This window comes from Agelaius phoeniceus, chromosome 37, assembly GCF_051311805.1.
Source record: "Agelaius phoeniceus isolate bAgePho1 chromosome 37, bAgePho1.hap1, whole genome shotgun sequence".
Classification (NCBI taxonomy): domain Eukaryota; kingdom Metazoa; phylum Chordata; class Aves; order Passeriformes; family Icteridae; genus Agelaius; species Agelaius phoeniceus.
The window spans coordinates 363,802-384,383 of record NC_135302.1 but is presented as its reverse complement, the minus strand read 5'-3'; the positions used below and the strand labels follow the sequence as shown (position 1 = coordinate 384,383).

At 47.4% G+C, this 20,582-nt stretch overlaps 1 protein-coding gene and 1 long non-coding RNA gene across 2 annotated transcripts in view; one reads left to right on the top strand and one right to left on the bottom strand.

The window, feature by feature from the left end:
- Positions 1 to 4,855: 4,855 nt before the first annotated feature.
- The window catches only part of LOC143696646 (matrix metalloproteinase-14-like), a 17,164-nt gene continuing 1,437 nt past the window's right edge, over positions 4,856 to 20,582 (bottom strand). Inside the window, exons 2-6 of the mRNA XM_077193221.1 lie at positions 20,471 to 20,576; positions 13,296 to 13,446; positions 9,026 to 9,138; positions 6,636 to 6,982; positions 4,856 to 5,913 (exon numbers count right to left, since the gene is read on the bottom strand). Of these exons, the coding sequence (XP_077049336.1) occupies positions 6,672 to 6,982; positions 9,026 to 9,138; positions 13,296 to 13,446; positions 20,471 to 20,576 (681 nt within the window). The 3' untranslated portion in view covers positions 4,856 to 5,913; positions 6,636 to 6,671. The remainder of the gene's footprint in view (positions 5,914 to 6,635; positions 6,983 to 9,025; positions 9,139 to 13,295; positions 13,447 to 20,470; positions 20,577 to 20,582) is intronic.
- Positions 12,554 to 13,179, top strand: LOC143696673 (uncharacterized). The gene is made up of 3 exons (XR_013186035.1): positions 12,554 to 12,683; positions 12,857 to 12,948; positions 13,125 to 13,179. It is a non-coding gene; the product is annotated as an uncharacterized LOC143696673 (long non-coding RNA).

Sequence of the window (20,582 nt, the reverse complement as noted above, 5' to 3'; positions counted from 1 at the left end):
AGTATGGCCCAGTCCATCCCAGTATGAACCAGTAACCCCCAGTCCTTCCCAGTAACTGCTCCCAGTGCTCCCAGTAAGGCCCAGTCCATCCCAGTATGAACCAGTAACGGCTCCCAGTGCTCCCAGTATGAACCAGTAACCCCCAGCTCTTCCCAGTATGAACCAGTAACTGCTCCCAGTGCTCCCAGTATGAACGAGTAACCCCCAGTACCCCCTCCCAGTGCTCCCAGTATGGCCCAGTCCATCCCAGTATGAACCAGTAACCCCTTTCAGCCTCCCAGTATGAACCAGTAACCCCCAGTAACCCCTTTCAGCCTCCCAGTACGAACCAGTAACCCCTCCCAGTGCTCCCAGTATGAACCAGTCCATCCCAGTATGAACCAGTAACCCCCAGTAACCCCTCCCAGTGCTCCCAGTACGAACCAGTAACCGCTCCCAGTGCTCCCAGTATGAACCAGTAACCCCCAGTAACCCCTCCCAGTGCTCCCAGTATGAACCAGTCCTTCCCAGTATGAACCAGTAACCCCTCCCAGTGCTCCCAGTATGGCCCAGTCCATCCCAGTATGAACCAGTAACCGCTCCCAGTGCTCCCAGTATGAACCAGTAACCCCTTTCAGCCTCCCAGTACGAACCAGTAACCGCTCCCAGTGCTCCCAGTTCAACCCGGAAGCCGCTCCCAGTTCCCTCCCAGTCCCTCCCAGTTCGATCCCAGTTCCCTCCCAGTCCCCCCCGGGCCGGGCCTGTCCCAGCAGCTCCTCCCCCGCCAGACCAGTTCTCCCAGTTTGCCCAGTGACCCCTCCCAGTTTGCCCAGTGACCCCTCCCAGTGCTCCCAGTTTGCCCAGTGACCCCTCCCAGTGCTCCCAGTTTGCCCAGTGACCCCTCCCAGTGCTCCCAGTTTGCCCAGTGACCCCTCCCAGTGCTCCCAGTTTGCCCAGTAACCCCTCCCAGTGCTCCCAGTTTGCCCAGTGACCCCTCCCAGTGCTCCCAGTGCTCCCAGTTCCCGTTTCCGGCAGCCCCAGTGCTCCCAGTTTGCCCAGTTACCCCTTCCCAGTGCTCCCAGTAACGCCCCAGTGCTCCCAGTAACCCCTCCCAGTGCTCCCAGTTTGCCCAGTAACCTCTTCCCAGTGCTCCCAGTAACCCCCCAGTCCGCCCAGTTTGCCCAGTTACCCCTTCCCAGTGCTCCCAGTAACGCCCCAGTGCTCCCAGTAACCCCTCCCAGTGCTCCCAGTTTGCCCAGTAACCCCTTCCCAGTGCTCCCAGTGCTCCCAGTGCTCCCAGTTTGACCACTAACCCCCTCCCAGTGCTCCCAGTTTGACCACTAACCCCCTCCCAGTGCTCCCAGTAACCCCCCGGTCCTCCCAGTTTGACCAGTAACCCCTTCCCAGTCATCCCAGTTTGCCCAGTAACCCCTCCCAGTGCTCCCAGTTTGCCCAGTAACCCCTTCCCAGTGCTCCCAGTCACCCCAATTGCCCCTCCCAGTGCTCCCAGTTTGCCCTCCCAATGCTCCCAGTGCTCCCAGTTTGCCCAGTTCGCCCTCCCAGCGCTCCCAGTTCGCCCTCCCAGTGCTCCCAGTTCGCCCAGTTCGCCCTCCCAGCGCTCCCAGTACCTCCTCGGGGGCTCCCAGTAGCTCCCAGTAACTCCCAGTGCCGGCGGAGCGGGGGAAAGGGGCGTGGCCAGCGGAGGAAAGGGTGTGGTCAGCCCAGACCACGCCCCCCGCACCTCACGGGGATCACTATTTGGCAGGAGGGGCTCTATGGGGCGGGGCAATGGATCACTATGTGGCACCCCGCCGGAACCTCTCCCAGTACAAACCAGTATAAACCAGTAAGCGCGGGACGAGCCAGAATGGTTCCCAGTGGGCTCCGGAGTGTCCTGAGCACCCTCCCAGTATAAACCAGTATAAACCAGTGACCCCAAAGGTCGTTCCCAGCGGGCCCCGGAGCCTCCCAGTATAAGCCAGTACAGCCGAAATCATTCCCAGAGCTTCCTGAGCACTCCCCCAGTATAAACCAGTATAAACCAGTACAAACCAGTGACCCCAAAGGTCGTTCCCAGCGGGCCCCGGAGCCTCCCAGTATAAACCAGTACAGCCCACTTTGTGGCGGGGGCGGTCGCTATGGGCTGAACCGTTGGCTCACTATGTGGCAGGGGGGTTCCTATGGGTAAATCAATGGCTCACTATGTGGCAGGGGGGGTCTATAGGGTCCGCGGCTCAATATTTGGCAGGGAGGGGTCTATGGGGGTTTTTAATGGCTCACTATGTGGCAGGGGGGTCCGGGTTCATATGGGGAGGGGGGCTATGGCTCTATATTTGGCAGAGGGGTCCCTATGGGTAATTCAATGGCTCATTATGTGGCAGGGAGTTCCATGGCTCAATACGGGGAAGGGGTTCGGCTCGTTATTTGGCAGGAGGATCCCTATGGGGTGAATGAATGGCTCACTATGTGGCAGGGGGGTCCGGCCCCATATGGGGAGGGGGCTTTGGCTCAGTATTTGGCAGAGGTGTCCCTATCGGCTAAATCAATGGCTCACAATCTGGCAGGGGGGTCCCTATGGGTAAATCAATGGCTCACCATGTGGCAGGGGGTCCTTATGGGTATTTCAATAGCTCACTATGTGGCAGGAGGTCCCTATGGGTATTTCAATGGCTCACTATGTGGCAGGGGGTCCCTATAGTTATTTCAATGGCTCACTCTGAGGCAGGGGGTCCCTATGGGTAAATCAATGGCTCACAATGTGGCAGGGGGGTCCCTATGGGTAAATCAATGGCTCACTATGTGGAAGGGGGTCCCTATGTGTAATTTAATGTGGAAGGGGGTCCCTATGGGTATTTCAATGGCTCACTATGTGGCAGGGAGTCCCTATGGGTAAATCAATGGCTCACTATGTGGCAGGGGGTCCCTATGGGTAATTCAATGGCTTCCTATGTGGCAGGGGGTCCCTATGGGTAAATCAGTGGCTCACTATGTGGCAGGGGGTCCCTATGTGTAATTTAATGTGGAAGGGGGGTCCCTATGGGTAAATGAATGGCTCACAATGTGGCAGGGGGGTCCCTATAGGGTAAATCAATGGCTCACTATGTGGCAGGGGATCCCTATAGGTAATTCATGGCTCATTATGTGGCAGGGGGGTCCCTATGGGTAAATTAATGGCTCACCATGTGGCAGGGGGTCCCCATCGTTAAATCAATGGCTCGTTATGTGGCAGCGGATCCCTATGGGTATTTCAATGGCTCACTATGTAGCGGGGGGTCCCTATGGGTATTTTAATGGCTCACGATGTGGCAGGGGGGTCCCTATGGGTAAATTAATGGCTCACAATGTGGCAGGGGGGTCCCTATAGGTAATTTCATGGCTCACAATGTGGCAGGGGGTCCCTATGGGTAAATCAATAGCTCACTATGTGGCGGGGGGGTCTCTATGGGTAAATTAATGGCTCACTATGTGGCAGGGGGTCCCTATGTGTAATTTAATGTGGCAGGGGGGTCCCTATAGGTATTTCAATGGCTCACTATGTGGCAGGGGGGTCTCTATAGGCAAACCAATGGCTCACTATGTGGCAAAGGGAGCGAGGGTCACTTTGTGGCAGGGGTTCTCTATGGGACGAGTCAATGGCTCACAATGTGGCAAGGCCCTGGGGCTCACTATTTGGCAATACCTGAGTCACAATTTGGCAACTCCCCACCCCTCCCCTCCCCCCTGCTCCAGGGCAGGGCTTGGCTCACTATTTGGCAAGGCCTCGCCCCAGGGCTGGGCCATGGCTCAGTATTTGGCAGTGACGCGTTTGGCGGTGGCGCAACCGGGGCGAGGTTTGGGGTGGGGATGAGGGAACTGGGAGGGAACTGGGATGAACTGGGAGTGGATTTGGGGTCACTGGGAAGGGCCTGGATGCGCCTGTGGCCACGCCCACCTCATTAATACGCAGGTTTATGCAAATTAGACGCGAGATAAAATCGGACGTGTGAACGGTAATTGGGATTGGGGGCCGCTGGTTTGTACTGGGAGGGGCCGGGGCGTGCGTCTGACCACGCCCACACTAATTCATATGCAAATTTATGCTAATGAGATGTGATACATGCATCTGAGACGTGACATAAACCCCCAATCCCCTCCCAGTTCATCCCAGTTCAAACCAGTCCGCACCATTTCCTTTCTCTCCTTTATTAATTACGCGCCGCTCATTAATAATTCATTAATTCCTCATGAATTATTCATGACCTCCCCCGTTTCCCCCTCCCCCCCACCCTTCCCCCGGGGGGCGGGGCCTGCGCTGGCCCCTCCCTCCCCCCCCCTCCCCCTCCCGTCCCGCGGGAAAATTTTTGGGATTTTTTTCAAGGGGGGGGGGAGGGGGACCCGCCCCTCCCCCCAACCCCCCGGGAACCAAAAACCCCCAAAAATTCCCAAAATTTCCCCCCCAAAAAATTCCCGAAAAACAAACAAAAAAAAAGAATTTAAAATAATACAAAATAAAAAAAACCACCCCCGCAAACCCCGCCCCCTTCATTTGCATAACCCCGCTCCCCTCGGCCAATCGGCTGCTGGGGGAAGGGGGCGGGGCCCGGCCCGCAGCACCATACACGGGAAAAGGGGCGTGGCCAAAAGTGAGGTGGGCGTGGCCGTGCAGAGGGGGCGTGGCTTTGGTGGCTGGGAGTGTCCTGGTCAGTCTGGGGGCGTGGCCAGGTGAGTCTGGCTCACCTGTCCCAGGGAGTGGGCGTGGCCAAATGACCTTAAAGGCTGTGTGGGTGTGGCCAGGTGAGTCAAGGGCGTGGCCATGCAAAGTGGGCGTGGCCTCACAAAACAGGGGTGTCCATCCAAAGTGGGCGTGGCCAGGTGATTCAGGAGGACAAAGAATGGGCGTGTCTAAGGGAAACGGGCGTGTCCAGATAACTCAGGGGGTGTGGTCATGCAAAGTGGGCGTGTCCAGGTGAGTCAGGTGTGCGTGTCCATTTAAGTCAGGCGGGTGTGGCCATTTAAGTGGGTGTGTCCAGGTAAATTTGGGGGCGTGTCTGGGGAAAGTGGGCGTGTCCGTGCAAAGTGGGCGTATCCGAATCAATGGGCGTGTCCATGCAAAGAGGGCGTGTTCATGCAAAGAGGGCGTGTTCATGCAAAGTGGGCGTGTTCATGCAAAGTAGGCGTGTCCGAGTAGATGGGCGTGTCCATGCAAAATGGGCGTGTCCGAGTCAAGGGGCGTGTCCGTGCAAAGTGGGCGTGTCCGAGTCAATGGAGGTATCTATGTAAAGTGGGCGTGTCCGAGTCGATGGGCGTGTCCATGCAAAGTGGGTGTGTCCGAGTCAATGGGCGTGTCCATGCAAAGTGGGTGTGTCTGAGTCTGTGGGCGTGTCTATGCAAAGTGGGCGTGTCCGAGACAATGGGCGTGTCCGTGGAAAAGTGGGCGTGTCCAAGTCAATGGGCGTGTCTATGTAAAGTGGGCGTGTCCAAGACAATGGGCGTGTCTATGCAAAGTGGGCGTGTCCGTGTCAATGGGCATATCTATGTAAAGTGGGCGTGTCCTAGAAAAATGGGCGTGTCCAAATAAATGGGAGTGTCCTAGTCAATGGGCGTGTCTTCACAAAGTGGGCGTGTCCGAGTCAATGGGCATGTCCATGTCAATGGGCGTGTCCATGTAAAGTGGGCGTGTCTGCCAATAGGCGTGTCCGAGTCAATGGGCGTGTCCATGCAAAGTGGGCGTGTCTGAGTAAATGGGCGTGTCCATGCAAAGTGGGCGTGTCCGAGTCAATGGGCGTGTCTTCACCAAATGGGCGTGTCTGACTCAATGGGCATGTCTGAGTCAATGGGCGTGTCCAAGTCAATGGGTGTGTCCATGCAAAGTGGGCGTGTCCGAGTCAATGGGCGTGTCCATGCAAAGTGGGCGTGTCTGAGCCAATGGGCGTGTCAAAGTCAATGGGCGCGTCCATGTCAATGGGCGTGTCTTCACAAAGTGGGCGTGTCTGACTCAATGGGCGTGTCCGACTCAATGGGCGTGTCCATGTCAATGGGCGTGTCCATGCAAGGTGGGCGTGTCTAACCGTAGTGGGTGTGTCCATGCAAAGTGGGCATGTCCAAGTCAATGGGCTTGTCTATGCAAAGTGGGCATGTCTGGCTGAAGTGGGTGTGTCCATGCAAATTGGGAAGGTCTGAGTCAATGGGCGTGTCCATGCAAAGAGAGCGTGTCCGAGTCAATGGGTGTGTCCAAGCAAAGTAGGCGTGTCCAAGTCAATGGGCATGTCCATGCAAATTGGGCAGGTCTGATTCAATGGGCGTGTCCTCGCAAAGTGGGCGTGTCTGAGTAAATGGGCGTGTCTATGCAAAGAGGGCGTGTCCGAGTCAATGGGCGTGTCCATGCAAAGTGGGCGTGTCAAAGTCAATGGGCGCATCCATGCAAAGTGGGCGTGTCAAAGTCAATGGGCCTGGCCATGTAAAGTGGGCGTGTCTGCATCAATGGGCGTGTCTATGCAAAGTGGGCGTGTCCATGCAAAGTGGGAGTGTCTGAGTCAATGGGGGTGTCTGATTCTGTGGGCGTGTCCATTCAAAGTAGGCGTGTCCGAGTAAACGGGTGTGTCCGTGCAAAGTGGGCGTGTCTGAGTCAATGGGCGTGTCCATGCAAAGGGGGCGTGTCCTCGTCAATGGGCGCGTCCTCTCAAAGTGGGCGTGTCCCCCGGGAGTGGGCGTGGCTACACCCTGGGCAGCAGCGACCTCTGGCACCGCCTCAGGTGCGCGTGGGCCCCGCCCCGGCGCCGCCAGAACAAGGCCACGCCCCCCACGACGGCGGCCACGCCCACCAGCACCATCGGCCCCGCCCAGGCGCCGGGCCCCGCCCCCACGGCGATGACGATGACCTCGGTGTCGGGCGCGCGGGTGGGCGGGGCCTGGGCGGGGCAGCCCAGCCAATCGCGGAGCGCGGATTTGGGGTATCCGGGCAGAACCCGCAGGGCGGAGTTGTCGAATTTCCAGTAGAGGTGGGAGCGGTAGAAATAGGTGAAGGCTGGAATGGGGAGACTGGGATCAAACTGGGAGGGACTGGGAGGGACTGGGAGGGACTGGGAGGGACTGGGATCAAACTGGGAGGGACTGGGAACAAACTGGGATAAACTGGGAGGGACTGGGAGGGACTGGGAACAAACTGGGAGGGACTGGGAGGGACTGGGAACAAACTGGGAGGGACTGGGAGGGACTGGGAGGGACTGGGAGGGACTGGGATCAAACTGGGAGGGAACTGGGAGCAAACTGGGAGGGACTGGGAGGGACTGGGAGAAAACTGGGATAAACTGGGAGGGACTGGGATCAAATTGGGAGGGACTGGGAGCAAACTGGGAGGGACTGGTTTATACTGGGATTGAGTTCACGGTTACTGGGAGGGGCTGAGATCAAACTGGGAGGGACTGGGATGGACTGGGAGGGACTGGGAGGGGGTTTGGGGGTTACCGGTTTATACTGGGATGGAGTTTAGGGTTACTGGGATCAAACTGGGAGGGACTGGTTTGGACTGGAAAGGACTGGTTTGGACTGGGAACAAACTGGGAGGGACTGGGAGGGGTTTGGGGGTTACTGGGAGGGACTGGGAGGGACTGGGAACAAACTGGGAGGGACTGGGAGGGACTGGGAACAAACTGGGAGGGACTGGGAGGGCTTTTGGGGGTTACTGGTTTGTACTGGGAGGGACTGGGAGGGACTTGAAGGGACTGGGATCAGACTGGGAGGGACTGGGAGGGGGTTTGGGGTTACTGGGAAGGAGCTGGGAGTTACTGGTTTATACTGGGATGGAGTTCAGGGTTACTGGGAGGGACTGGGATGGACTGGGAGGGACTGGGAGGGACTGGGATCAAACTGGGAGGGACTGGGATGGACTGGGAGGGGGTTTGGGGGTTACCGGTTTATACTGGGATGGAGTTCAGGGTTACTGGGATCAAACTGGGAGGGACTGGGAGGGGTTTGGGGGTTACTGGGAGGGACTGGGAGGGAACTGGGAGGGACTGGGATGGAGTGGGAGGGACTGGGATCAAACTGGGAGGGGGTTTGGGGTTACTGGTTTGTACTGGGATGGAGTTTAGGGTTACTGGGATCAAACTGGTTTGGACTGGTTTGGACTGGGACGGACTGGGATCAAACTGGGAGGGACTGGGAGGGGGTTTGGGGGTTACTGGGATGAACTGGTTTATACTGGGATGAACTGGGAGGGCATTTGGGGTAACAGGAAGGGAACTGGGAGCTACTGGTTTATACTGGGAGGGACTGGGAGGGAATTTTTTAAAGGGAATTTTTGGAGGGGATTTTTTGAGGATTTTTTGGGGGATTTTTTGGGGAATTTTTTGAGGGAATTTTTGAGGGGATTTTTTGAGGGAATTTTTTTGAGGGAATTTTTTAAAGGGAATTTTTTGAGGGAATTTTTTTGAGGGAAAATTTTTGAGGGAATTTTTTGAGGGAATTTTTTGGAATTTTTTTCGGATTTTTTAGGGAATTTTTTGAGGGAATTTTTTGAGGGAATTTTTTGAGGGGAATTTTTCGAGGGAATTTTTTGGGGTTTTTTTTTGAGGGAATTTTTAAAGGAAATTTTTTGAGGGAATTTTTTGAGGGAATTTTTAAAGGGAATTTTTTGAGGGAATTTTTTGAGGGAATTTTTTTGAGGGGTTTTTTTGAGGGAATTTTTTGGGTTTTTTTTTTTTAGGGGATTTTTTTTAGGGAATTTTTTGAGGGGATTTTTTGAGGGAATTTTTGGGGATTTTTTGGGGGTTTTTTTTTGAGGGAATTTTTAAACGGAATTTTTTGAGGGAATTTTTTGAGGGAATTTTTAAAGGGAATTTTTTGAGGGAATTTTTGAGGGAATTTTTAAAGGGAATTTTTTGAGGGAATTTCTTGAGAGAATTTTTTGAGGGAATTTTTAAAGGGAATTTTTTGAGGGAATTTCTTGGGGATTTTTTTCGGAGTTTTTTAGGGATTCTTGGGGATTTTTTGAGGGAATTTTTTGCTTTTTTTTTTTTAGGTGGGGGGGATTTTTGGGGTGAATTTTTGGGGTTTTTTGGGGTCTCACCATCGTCGGAGCCCATGAAGGCCCCGCGGGGGCCCGGGGGGATCCCCCAGACCTCGATGCTTTTGGGGTACTCGGGGTCCACGGCCCCCAGGGCCTCGTTGAACCGGTAATACCTGGGGAGGAGGGTGGGAAAAGGGATTTTGGGGTGAATTCGGGGAAATTTGGGAAATTTGGGAGGTTTGAGAGGCCCCAGAAGGTCCTAAAAGGTTGAGAAAAGGTCCCGGAAAGGCCCAGAAAGGTCCCAGAAAGAGCCCGGAGAGGTCCTGAAAGATGCATAAAAAGCACCAAAAGTCCGGGGGAAAAAATCCCAAAAAAATCCCGAAAATTCCCCAAAATTCCAGAGAAATCCCGAAAGGTTCCAGAAGGACCCAGAAGGTTCTGGAAGGTGAAAGAAAGATCCTAAAAGGTCCCCAAAAAAGCCCAGAAATGTACCGCAAAAAGAGCCCAGAGAGGTCCTGAAAGATGCATAAAAAGCCCCAAACGTCTGAGGGGAAAATCCCAAAAAAATCCCGAAAAAAATCCCAAAAAATCCAAAAAATCCCAGAAATTCCTCGAAGGTCCTAGAAGGCTCAGAGAAAGTCCTAAAAGGTGAATAAAAGATCCTAAAAGGTCCCAAAAAAACCCAGAAACGTCCCAGAAAGAGCCCGGAGAGGTCCTGAAAGATGCATAAAAAGCCCCAAAAGTCTGAGGGGAAAATCCCCAGAAAAATCCCAGAAAAATCCCAGAAAAATCCCAGAAAAATCCCCAAAAAATCACAGAAATTCCTGAAAGGTCCCGAAAGGTCCTAAAAGGTGAATAAAAGATCCTAAAAGGTCCCAAAAAAGCCCAGAAACGTCCCAGAAAGAGCCCGGAGAGGTCCTGAAAGATGCATAAAAAGCCCCAAAAGTCCGGAGAAAAAAATCCAAAAAAAATCCCCAAAAAATCCCAAAAAATCCCAGAAATTCCTGAAAGGTCCCGAAAGGTCCTGGAAGGCTCAGATAAAGTCCTGGAAGGTGAATAAAAGATCTTAAAAGGTCCCAAAAAAGCCCAGAAACGTCCCCAGAAAGAGCCCAGAGAGGTCCTGAAAGATACATAAAGAGCCCCAAAAGTCTGAGGGGAAAATCCCCAAAAAATCCCAGAAAAATCCCCAAAAAATCCCAAAAAAAATCCCAGAAATTCCTGAAAGGTCCCAGAAGGTCCTGGAAGGTGAATAAAAGATCCTAAAAGGTCCCCAAAAAGCCCAGAAATGTACCAAAAAAGAGCCCAGAGAGATCCTGATAGATACATAAAAAGCACCAAAAGTCTGAGGGGAAATCCCAAAAAAATCCCGAAAAAAATCCCAAAAAATCCAAAAAATCCCAGAAATTCCTGGAAGGTCCTAGAAGGCTCAGAGAAAGTCCTGGAAGGTGAATAAAAGATCCTAAAAGGTCCCAAAAAAGCCCAGAAATGTAGCGCAAAAAGAGCCCAGACAGATCCTGATAGATACCTAAAAAGCCTCAAACGTCTGAGGGGAAAATCCCCAAAAAAATCCCGAAAAAAATCCCAAAAAATCCCAAAAAAATCCCAGAAATTCCTGGAAGGTCCTAGAAGGCTCAGAGAAAGTCCTAAAAGGTGAATAAAAGATCCTAAAAGGTCCCAAAAAAGCCCAGAAATGTAGCAAAAAAGAGCCAAGAAAGGTCCTGATAGATACATAAAAAGCACCAAAAGTCCGGGGGAAAAATCCCGAAAAAATCCCCCAAAAATCCCCCAAAAATCCCAGAAATTCCTGAAAGGTCCCAAAAGGTCCTAAAAGGTGAATAAAAGATCCTAAAAGGTCCAAAAAAAAGCCCAGAAATGTAGCGCAAAAGAGCCCAGACAGATCCTGATAGATACCTAAAAAGCCTCAAAAGTCTGAGGGGAAAATCCCCAAAAAATCCCAGAAAAATCCCAGAAAAATCCCCAAAAAATCCCAGAAATTCCTGAAAGGTCCCAAAAGGTCCTGGAAGGTGAATAAAAGATCCTAAAAGGTCCCAAAAAAGCCCAGAAATGTAGCAAAAAACAGCCCAGACAGGTCCTGATAGATACATAAAAAGCCCCAAAAGTCCGGGAAAAATCCCCAAAAAATCCCGAAAATTCCCCAAAATTCCAGAGAAATCCCGAAAGATTCCAGAAGGTCCCAGAAGGTTCTGGAAGGTGAAAGAAAGATCCTAAAAGGTCCCCAAAAAAGCCCAGAAATGTAGCGCAAAAAGAGCCCAGAGAGGTCCTGAAAGATACATAAAAAGCAACAAAATCCAGGAAAAAATCCCCAAAAAAATCCCAGAAAAATCCCCCAAAAAATCCCAAAAATTCCTGAAAGGTCCCAAAAGGTCCTAAAAGGTGAATAAAAGATCCTAAAAGGTCCCAAAAAAGCCCAGAAACGTCCCAGAAAGAGCCCAGAGAGGTCCTGAAAGATGCATAAAAAGCCCCAAAAGTGCTGAGGGGAAAAATCCCGAAAAAATCCCAGAAAAATCCCGAAAAAGTCCCAAAAAATCCCAGAAATTCCTGAAAGGTCCCAAAGAGGTCCTAAAAGGTGAATAAAAGGTCCTAAAAGGTCCCAAAAAAGCCCAGAAATGTAGCGCAAAAAGAGCCCAGACAGATCCTGATACGATACCTAAAAAGCCTCAAAAGTCTGAGGGGAAAATCCCCAAAAAATCCCAGAAAAATCCTAGAAAAATCCCCAAAAAAATCCCAGAAATTCCTGAAAGGTCCCAAAAGGTCCTGGAAGGTGAATAAAAGATCCTAAAAGGTCCCAAAAAAGCCAGAAATGTAGCAAAAAACAGCCCAGACAGGTCCTGATAGATACATAAAAAGCCCCAAAAGTCCGGAAAAATCCAAAAAAATCCCAAAAAAATCCCGGAAATTTCTGGAAGGTCCCAGAAGGTCTCAGAATGTTCTGGAAGGTTCAGAGAAAGTTCTGGAAGGTGTAGAAAGGTCCTGAAAGGTGCAGAAAGAGCCTGAAATAGCCCCAAAAGTCGCCCGGCCAGGTCCTGGAAAGCTGCATAAAAAGCCCGGAAAAAATCGCTCGAAAAATCCCCAAAAATCCCAGAAATTTCTGGAAGGTCCCGGGAGGTCTCAGAAGGTTCTGGAAGGTTCAGAGAAAGTTCTGGAAGGTTCAGAGAAAGTTCCTTAACGTGCAGAAAGAGCCTGAAACAGCCCAAAAGTCGCCCGGCCAGGTCCTGAAAGCTGCATAAAAAGCCCCGAAAAAATCGCTAAAAAATCCCAAAAAATCCCAGAAATTTCTGGAAGGTCCCAGAAGGTCTCAGAAGGTTCTGGAAGGTTCAGAGAAAGTTCTGGAAGGTTCAGAGAAAGTTCCTTAAGGTGCAGAAAGGTCCTGAAAGGTGCAAAAAGAGCCTGAAATAGCCCCAAAGTCGCCCAGCCAGGTCCTGGAAGCTGCATAAAAAGCCCGAAAAAATCGCTTAAAAAATCCCAAAAAATCCCAGAAATTTCTGGAAGGTCCCGGAAGGTCTCAGAATGTTCTGGAAGGTTCAGAGAAAGTTCTGGAAGGTTCAGAGAAAGTTCTGGAAGGTGTAGAAAGGTCCTGAAAGGTGCAGAAAGAGCCTGAAATAGCCCCAAAGTCGCCCAGCCAGGTCCTGAAAGCTGCATAAAAAGCCCCGAAAAAATCGCTTAAAAAATCCCAAAAAATCCCAGAAATTTCTGGAAGGTCCCGGAAGGTCTCAGAAGGTTCTGGAAGGTTCAGAGAAAGTTCCTTAAGGTGTAGAAAGGTGCAGAAAGAGCCTGAAATAGCCCCAAAATCCCGGCCAGGTCCTGGAAGATGCATAAAAAGCCCGGAAAAAATCGCTAAAAAATCCCAAAAAATCCAGAAATTTCTGGAAGGTCCCAGAAGGTCTCAGAATGTTCTGGAAGGTTCAGAGAAAGTTCTGGAAGGTTCAGAGAAAGTTCCTTAAGGTGCAGAAAGGTCCTGAAAGGTGCAGAAAGAGCCTGAAATAGACCCAAAGTCGCCCGCCAGGTCCTGAAAGCTGCATAAAAAGCCCCGAAAAAATCGCTAAAAAAATCCCAGAAATTTCTGGAAGGTCCCGGAAGGTCTCAGAATGTTCTGGAAGGTTCAGAGAAAGTTCCTTAAGGTGTAGAAAGGTCCTGAAAGGTGCAGAAAGAGCCTGAAATAGCCCCAAAGTCGCCCAGCCAGGTCCTGGAAGATGCATAAAAAGCCCCGAAAAAATTGCTAAAAAAATCCCAAAAAATCCCAAAAAATCCCAGAAATTTCTGGAAGGTCCCGGAAGGTCTCAGAAGGTTCTGGAAGGTGGCCTGGACGCACTTGTCACCCCGGAAGAGGTAAGTGTTGCCACTGGGCAGCCAGAGCAGGGCGGCGTCCAAGCGGTCGCTCGGGACCCCCCGGCCCAGCTCGGACAAAGGCCGGGGGTACCCGGGGGCCAAAACGCCCTCATCGAACACCCAGTGCCGGGAGCCTGGAATGGGGAGAAAACGGCCAAAATCAGGCAAAAAGGGCAAAAAAAGAAGGGTCAGAATAGGCCCAGAGATGAGGTGAAATTTGTACAAAATATGGGGAAATTTAGCCCAAAATTCAGCTCAAAATTCACCCAGAACCACCCAAAAATTCAATTTAGGATTTGCCCAAATGCCCCCAAAATTCACCCTAAATTCAGCCCAAAATTTATCCAGAAACACAATAAAAATCAACCCAAGATTTGCTCAAAATGGCCCAAAATTCACCCAGAAATTTCCCCAAAATCATCCAAAAATTCACCCCAAAATTCACCCCAAAATCACACAAAATTCACCCCAAAATTCACCCAGAATCAGCCAAAATTTACCTCAAAATTTGCCCAAAATTCAGCCCCAAATTCACCCAGATCCACCCAAAAATTCACTTCAGGATTTGCCCAAAATGCCCCAAAATTTGCCACAAAATCGCCCAAAATTCAGCCCAAAATTCATCCAAAACGACCAAAAAATTCAGCCCAAAATTCACCCAAAATCACTCAAATTTCACCTCAAAATTTGCCCAAAATGCCCCAAAATTCACCCCAAAATCACCCCAAAAATTCACTTCAAGATTTGCCCAAAATGCCCCAAAATTCACCCCAAAATTGCCCAAAATTCAGCCCAAAATTCACCAAGATTTGCCCAAAATTCAAATTTGGCTGAAATCTACCCCTGGTTGAACACCCAGTGCCGGGAGCCTGGAATGGGGAGAAAACGGCCAAAATCAGGCAAAAATAGTAAAAAAAGAATGGTGAGAATAGGCCCAGATTTATCCCAGAGTTGGGGGAAAAATTTGGACGGAACTGGCACAAAAATCGGCCAAAATTCGCCCAAAATTTGCCCAAAATTCAGGTCAAAATTCACTCAGAATTGCCTAAAATTCACCCAAGATTTGCCCAAAATCATCCAAAATTTACCTCAAAATTCACCCTAAAATCACTCGAAAATTCAGCCCCAAAATTTGCCCCAAATTGCCCAAAATTCAGCCAAGATTTCACCAAAATTAACACTGAAATGGACCAAAAATTTGCCCAAAATTCAGCCCAAAATCACACAAAATTCAGCTCAAAATTCACCCAGAATCAGCCAAAATTTACCACCAAAATTCACCCTAAAATTACTCAAAAATTCACCCCAAAATCACAACAAAAGTCAGGTCAAAATTCACCCAGAATCAGCCAAAATTTACCTCAAAATTCACCCTAAAATCACTCGAAAATTCACCCCAAAATCTGCCAAGAGTTGCCAAAAAATCAGCCCAGAATTTGCCCAAAATGCCCCAAAATTAACCCCAAAATTCACCTCAAAATCTGCCCAAAATTCAACCCAAAATTCACCCAAAATCGCCCAAAAATTCACTTCAAGATTTGCCCAAAATGCCCCAAAATTCACCACAAAATTGCCCAAAATTCAGCCCAAAATTCACCAAGATTTGCCCAAAATTCAAATTTGGCTGAAATCTACCCCTGGTCGAACACCCAGTGCCAGGAGCCTGGAATGGGGAGAAAACGGCCAAAATCAGGCAAAAAGGGCAAAAAATAATGGTGAGAATAGGCCCAGATTTATCCCAGAGTCGGGGGAAAATCTGGACGGAATTGGCACAAAAATCGGCCAAAATTTGCCCAAAATTCAGCCCAAAATCGCCCAAAATTAAGCCCAAAATTCACCCAGAATCACCCAAAAATTCACCCCAGGATTTGCCCAAAATCATCGAAAAATTCACGCCCAAAATCACACAAAATTCACCCCAAAATCACACAAAATTCACCCCAAAATTCACCCAGAACCGCCCAAAAATTCACCCAAGATTTGCCCAAAATCATCCAAAAATTCACCCCCAAATCACCCAAAATTCACCCCAAAATTCACCCAGAATCAGCCAAAATTTACCTCAAAATTCACCCAAAATTTCACCAAAATCACCCCAAATTCACCCTGAAATTTGCCCAAAATCTGCCAAAAAATCACCCAAAATTCAGCCCAAAATTCACCCAAAATTGCCCAAAATTCACCCAGAGTCGCCCAAAAATTCACCCCGAGATTTGCCCAAAATCATCCAAAAAATCACCCCAAAATTCAGCCAGAATCAGCCAAATTTCACCTCAAAATTTGCCCAAAATGCCCCAAAATTCACCCCAAAATCACCCAAAAATTCACTTCAAGATTTGCCCAAAATGCCCCAAAATTCACCCCAAAATTGCCCAAAATTCAGCCGCCAAAATTCACCAAGATTTGCCCAAAAATTCAAATTTGGCTGAAATCTACCCCTGGTTGAACACCCAGTGCCGGGAGCCTGGGATGGGGAGAAAACGGCCAAAATCAGGCAAAAATAGTAAAAAAAGAAGGGTCAGAATAGGCCCAGATTTATCCCAGAGTTGGGGAAAATCGGGACGGAATTGCACAAAAATCGGCCAAAATTTGCCCAAAATTTGCCCAAAATTCAGCTCAAAATTCACCCAGAGTCGCCCAAAAATTCACCCCGAGATTTGCCCAAAATCATCCAAAATTTACCTCAAAATTCACCCTAAAATCACTCGAAAATTCAGCCCAAAATTTGCCCCAAATTGCCCAAAATTCAGCCAAGATTTCACCAAAATTAACACTGAAATGGACCAAAAATTTGCCCAAAATTCAGCCCAAAACCACACAAAATTCACCCCAAAATCACACAAAATTCACCCCAAAATCACACAAAATTTACCTCAAAATTCACCCTAAAATCACTCGAAAATTCACCCCCAAAATCTGCCAAGAGTTGCCAAAAAATCAGCCCAGAATTTGCCCAAAATGGCCCCAAATTCACCCCAAAATCACCCAAAATTCACCCCAAAATCACCCAAAATTCACCCCAAAATCATGAAAAATTCACCACCCAAAATTCACCAAGATTTGACCAAAATTAACCCTGAAATGAACCAAAAATTTGCCCAAAATTCACCTCAAAATTCATCCAAAACCACTAAAAAATTAAGCCCAAAATTTGCCCAAAATTCAGCCCCAAATTCACCCAGATCCACCCAAAAATTCACTTCAGGATTTGCCCAAAATGCCCCAAAATTCACCACAAAATCACCCAAAATTCGGCCCAAAATCGCCCAAAATTCAGCCCAAAATTGCCCAAAATTCAGCCCAAAATCACCCAAAATTCAGCTCAAAATTTTACCAAAATCACCCCAAATTCACCCTGAAATTTGCTCAAAATTTGCCAAAAAAATCACCCAAAATTCAGCCCAAAATTTATCCAGAAACACAAAAAAAAATCAACCCAAGATTTGCTCAAAATGGCCCAAAATTCACCCCAAAATTCACTCCAAAATTCACCCCAAAATTCACCCAGAACCGCCCAAAAATTCACCCCAAGATTTGCCCAAAATCATCCAAAACTTTACCCCAAAATCACACAAAATTCACCCCAAAATTCACCCAGAATCAGCCAAAATTTACCTCAAAATTCACACCAAAATTCACCTCAAAATTCGCTCAAAATTCACCCAGAACCACCCAAAAATTCACTTCAGGATTTGCCCAAAATGCCCCAAAATTCGCCACAAAAACACCCAAAATTCAGCTCAAAATTCACCCCAAAATCACCAAAAAATTCACTTCAAGATTTGCCCAAAATGCCCTAAAATTCACCCCCAAAATTCATCCAAAACCACCAAAAAATTAAGCCCAAAATCTCTCAAAATTCACCTCAAAAATTGCCCAAAATTCAGCCCCAAATTCACCCCAAAATCACCCAAAAATTCACTTCAAGATTTGCCCAAAATGCCCCAAAATTCACCCCAAAATCGCCCAAAATTCAGCTCAAAATTTCACCAAAATCACCCCAATTCACCCTGAAATTTGCCCAAAATTTGCCACAAAATCACACAAAATTCATCCAAAACCACCAAAAAATTCAGCCCAAAATTTTACCAAAATCACCCCAAAATTCACCCTGAAATTTGCCCAAAATTTGCCAAAAATTCACCCAAAATTCAGCCCAAAATTCACCCAAAATTGCCTAAAATTCAGCCAAGATTTGCCCAAAATTAACCCTGAAATGATCCAAAAATTTGCCCAAAATTCACCCCAAAATTCATCCAAAACCACCAAAAAATTAAGCCCAAAATCACTCAAAATTCACCCAAAATTCACCCAGAATCAGCCAAAATTCACCTCAAAATTTGCCCAAAATTCAGCCCCAAATTCACCCCAAAATCACCCAAAAATTCACTTCAAGATTTGCCCAAAATGCCCCAAAATTCAACCAACATTTGACAAAAATTAACCCTGAATGAACCAAAAATTTGCCCAAAATTCACCATAAAATCGCCCAAATTTCAGCCCCAAATTCACCCAGATCCACCCAAAAATTCACTTCAGGATTTGCCCAAAATGCCCCAAAATTCACCACAAAATCACCCAAATTCAGCCCAAAATCGCCCAAAATTCAGCTCAAAATTTTACCAAAATCACCCCAAAATTCACCCTGAAATTTGCCCAAAATTCACCCCAAAATCACCCAAAAATTCAGCCCAAAATTCACCCAAAAGTGCCTAAAATTCAGCCAAGATTTGACCAAAATTAACCCTGAAATGAACCAAAAATTTGCCCAAAATTCACCACAAAATCGCCCAAAATTCAGCCCAAAATTCATCCAAAACCACCAAAAAATTAAGCCCAAAATCTCTCAAAATTCACCTCAAAATTTGCCCAAAATGCCCCAAAATTCACCCCAAAATCACCCAAAAATTCACTTCAAGATTTACCCAAAATGCCCCAAAATTTGCCAAAAAATCACCCAAAATTCAGCCCAAAATTCACCAAGATTTGCCCAAAATTCAAATTTGGCTGAAATCTACCCCTGGTTGAACACCCAGTGCCGGGAGCCTGGAATGGGGAGAAAACGGCCAAAATCAGGCAAAAATAGTAAAAAAAGAATGGTGAGAATAGGCCCAGATTCATCCCAGAGTCGGGGGAAAATTTGGACGGAATTGGCACAAAAAATCGGCCAAAATTTGCCCAAAATTCAGCCCAAAATCGCCCAAAATTCAGGTCAAAATTCACCCAGAATCGCCCAAAAATTCACCCCGAGATTTGCCCAAAATCATTCAAAAATTCACCCCCAAAATCACCTCAAAATTTGGCCCACATTCACCCAGAACCACCCAAAAATTCACTTCAGGATTTGCCCAAAATGCCCTAAAATTCACCCCAAAATTCATCCAAAAACCACTAAAAAATTAAGCCCAAAATAACTCAAAATTCACTCCAAAATTTGCCCAAAATTCAGCCCAAAATTCACCCAGAACCACCCAAAAATTCACTTCAAGATTTACCCAAAATGCCCCAAAATTCACCACAAAATCACCCAAAATTCGGCCCAAAATTGCCCAAAAATTCAGCCCAAAATCACCCAAAATTCAGCTCAAAATTTCACCAAAATCACCACAAATTCACCCTGAAATTTGCCCAAAATTTGCCAAAAAATCACCCAAAATTCAGCCCAAAATTCACCCAAAATTGCCTAAAATTCAGCCAAGATTTGACCAAAATTAACTCTGAAATGATCCAAAAATTTGCCCAAAATTCACCACAAAATCACCTAAAATTCACCCCAAAATTCATCCAAAACCACTAAAAAATTAAGCCCAAAATTCACCCAAAATCACTCAAAATTCACCTCAAAATTTGCCCAAAATTCAGCCCAAAATTTGCCCAAAATTCAGCCCAAAAGTCGCCCCAAAATCGCCCAAAATTCAGCGAGATTTGCCCAAAATTAACCCTGAAATGAACCAAAAAATTTGCCCAAAATTCACCACAAAATCACCCAAAATTCAGCTCAAATTTCATCCAAAACCACCAAAAAATTAAACCCAAAATTCACCCAAAATCACTCAAAATTCACCTCAAAATTTGCCCAAAATTCAGCCCCAAATTCACCCAGATCCACCCAAAAATTCACTTCAGGATTTGCCCAAAATGCCCCAAAATTCACCACAAAATCGCCCAAAATTCAGCCCAAAATTCATCCAAAACCACCAAAAAATTAAACCCAAAATTCACCCAAAATCACTCAAATTTCACCTCAAAATTTGCCCAAAATTCAGCCCCCAAATTCACCCCAAAATCATCCAAAAATTCACTTTAAGATTTGCCCAAAATCACCCAAAATTCAGCCCAAAATGCCCCAAAATTCAGCCCAAACATGCCCCAAAATTCAGCCAAGATTTGACCAAAATCACCCCAAATTAACCCGGAAATTTGCCCAAAATTTGCCAAAAAATCACCCAAAATTCAGCCCAAAATTCAGCCAAGATTTGCCCAAAATTAACCCTGAAATGATCCAAAAATTGCCCAAAATTCCCCACAAAATCACCCAAAATTCAGCCCAAAATTCATCCAAAACCCCCAAAAATTAAGCCCAAAATTCACCCCCAAAATCACACAAAATTCAGCCCAAAATTCATTCAGAATCACCCAGAAATTCAAATCAAATTAAAATTAAATTAAATCCCAATTAAACCCCAATAAAATCCCAATAAAATGGAATTAAATCCCAATTAAATCCCAATTTAATCCAAATAAAATCCAATTAAACCCCAATAATCCCCAATAAAATCCCAATTAAATCAAATTAAACCCCAATAAAACCCCAATAAACCCCAAAAAAACCCCAATTAAACCCCAATTTAATCCAAATAAAATCCCAATAAAATCCCAATTAAATCCAATTAAACCCCAATAAAACCCCAAAAAACCCCAAAAAACCCCAAGAATCCCCTATAAAATCCCAAAAAAATCCCCAAAAAATCGAATTAAATCCCAATTAAACCCCAATAAAACCCCCATAAAATCCCCAATAAATCCCAAAAAATCCCCAAAAAATCCAATTAAACCCCAATAAACCCCAATAAAATCCCAATAAAACCCCAAATAGACCCCGATAAATTCCAAAAAATCCCAAAAAACCCCAAAATCGCCGGAATTTGCCCCAAAAACCTTTAAAGAAGACGAATTTTCCGTCGCTCCTCTCGTAGGCGGCGTCGATGCTCGGGGGGAGCCCGGCCCAGAATTGGCCGATGGGGAGGGGGTACCCGGGCATGACCTGGCA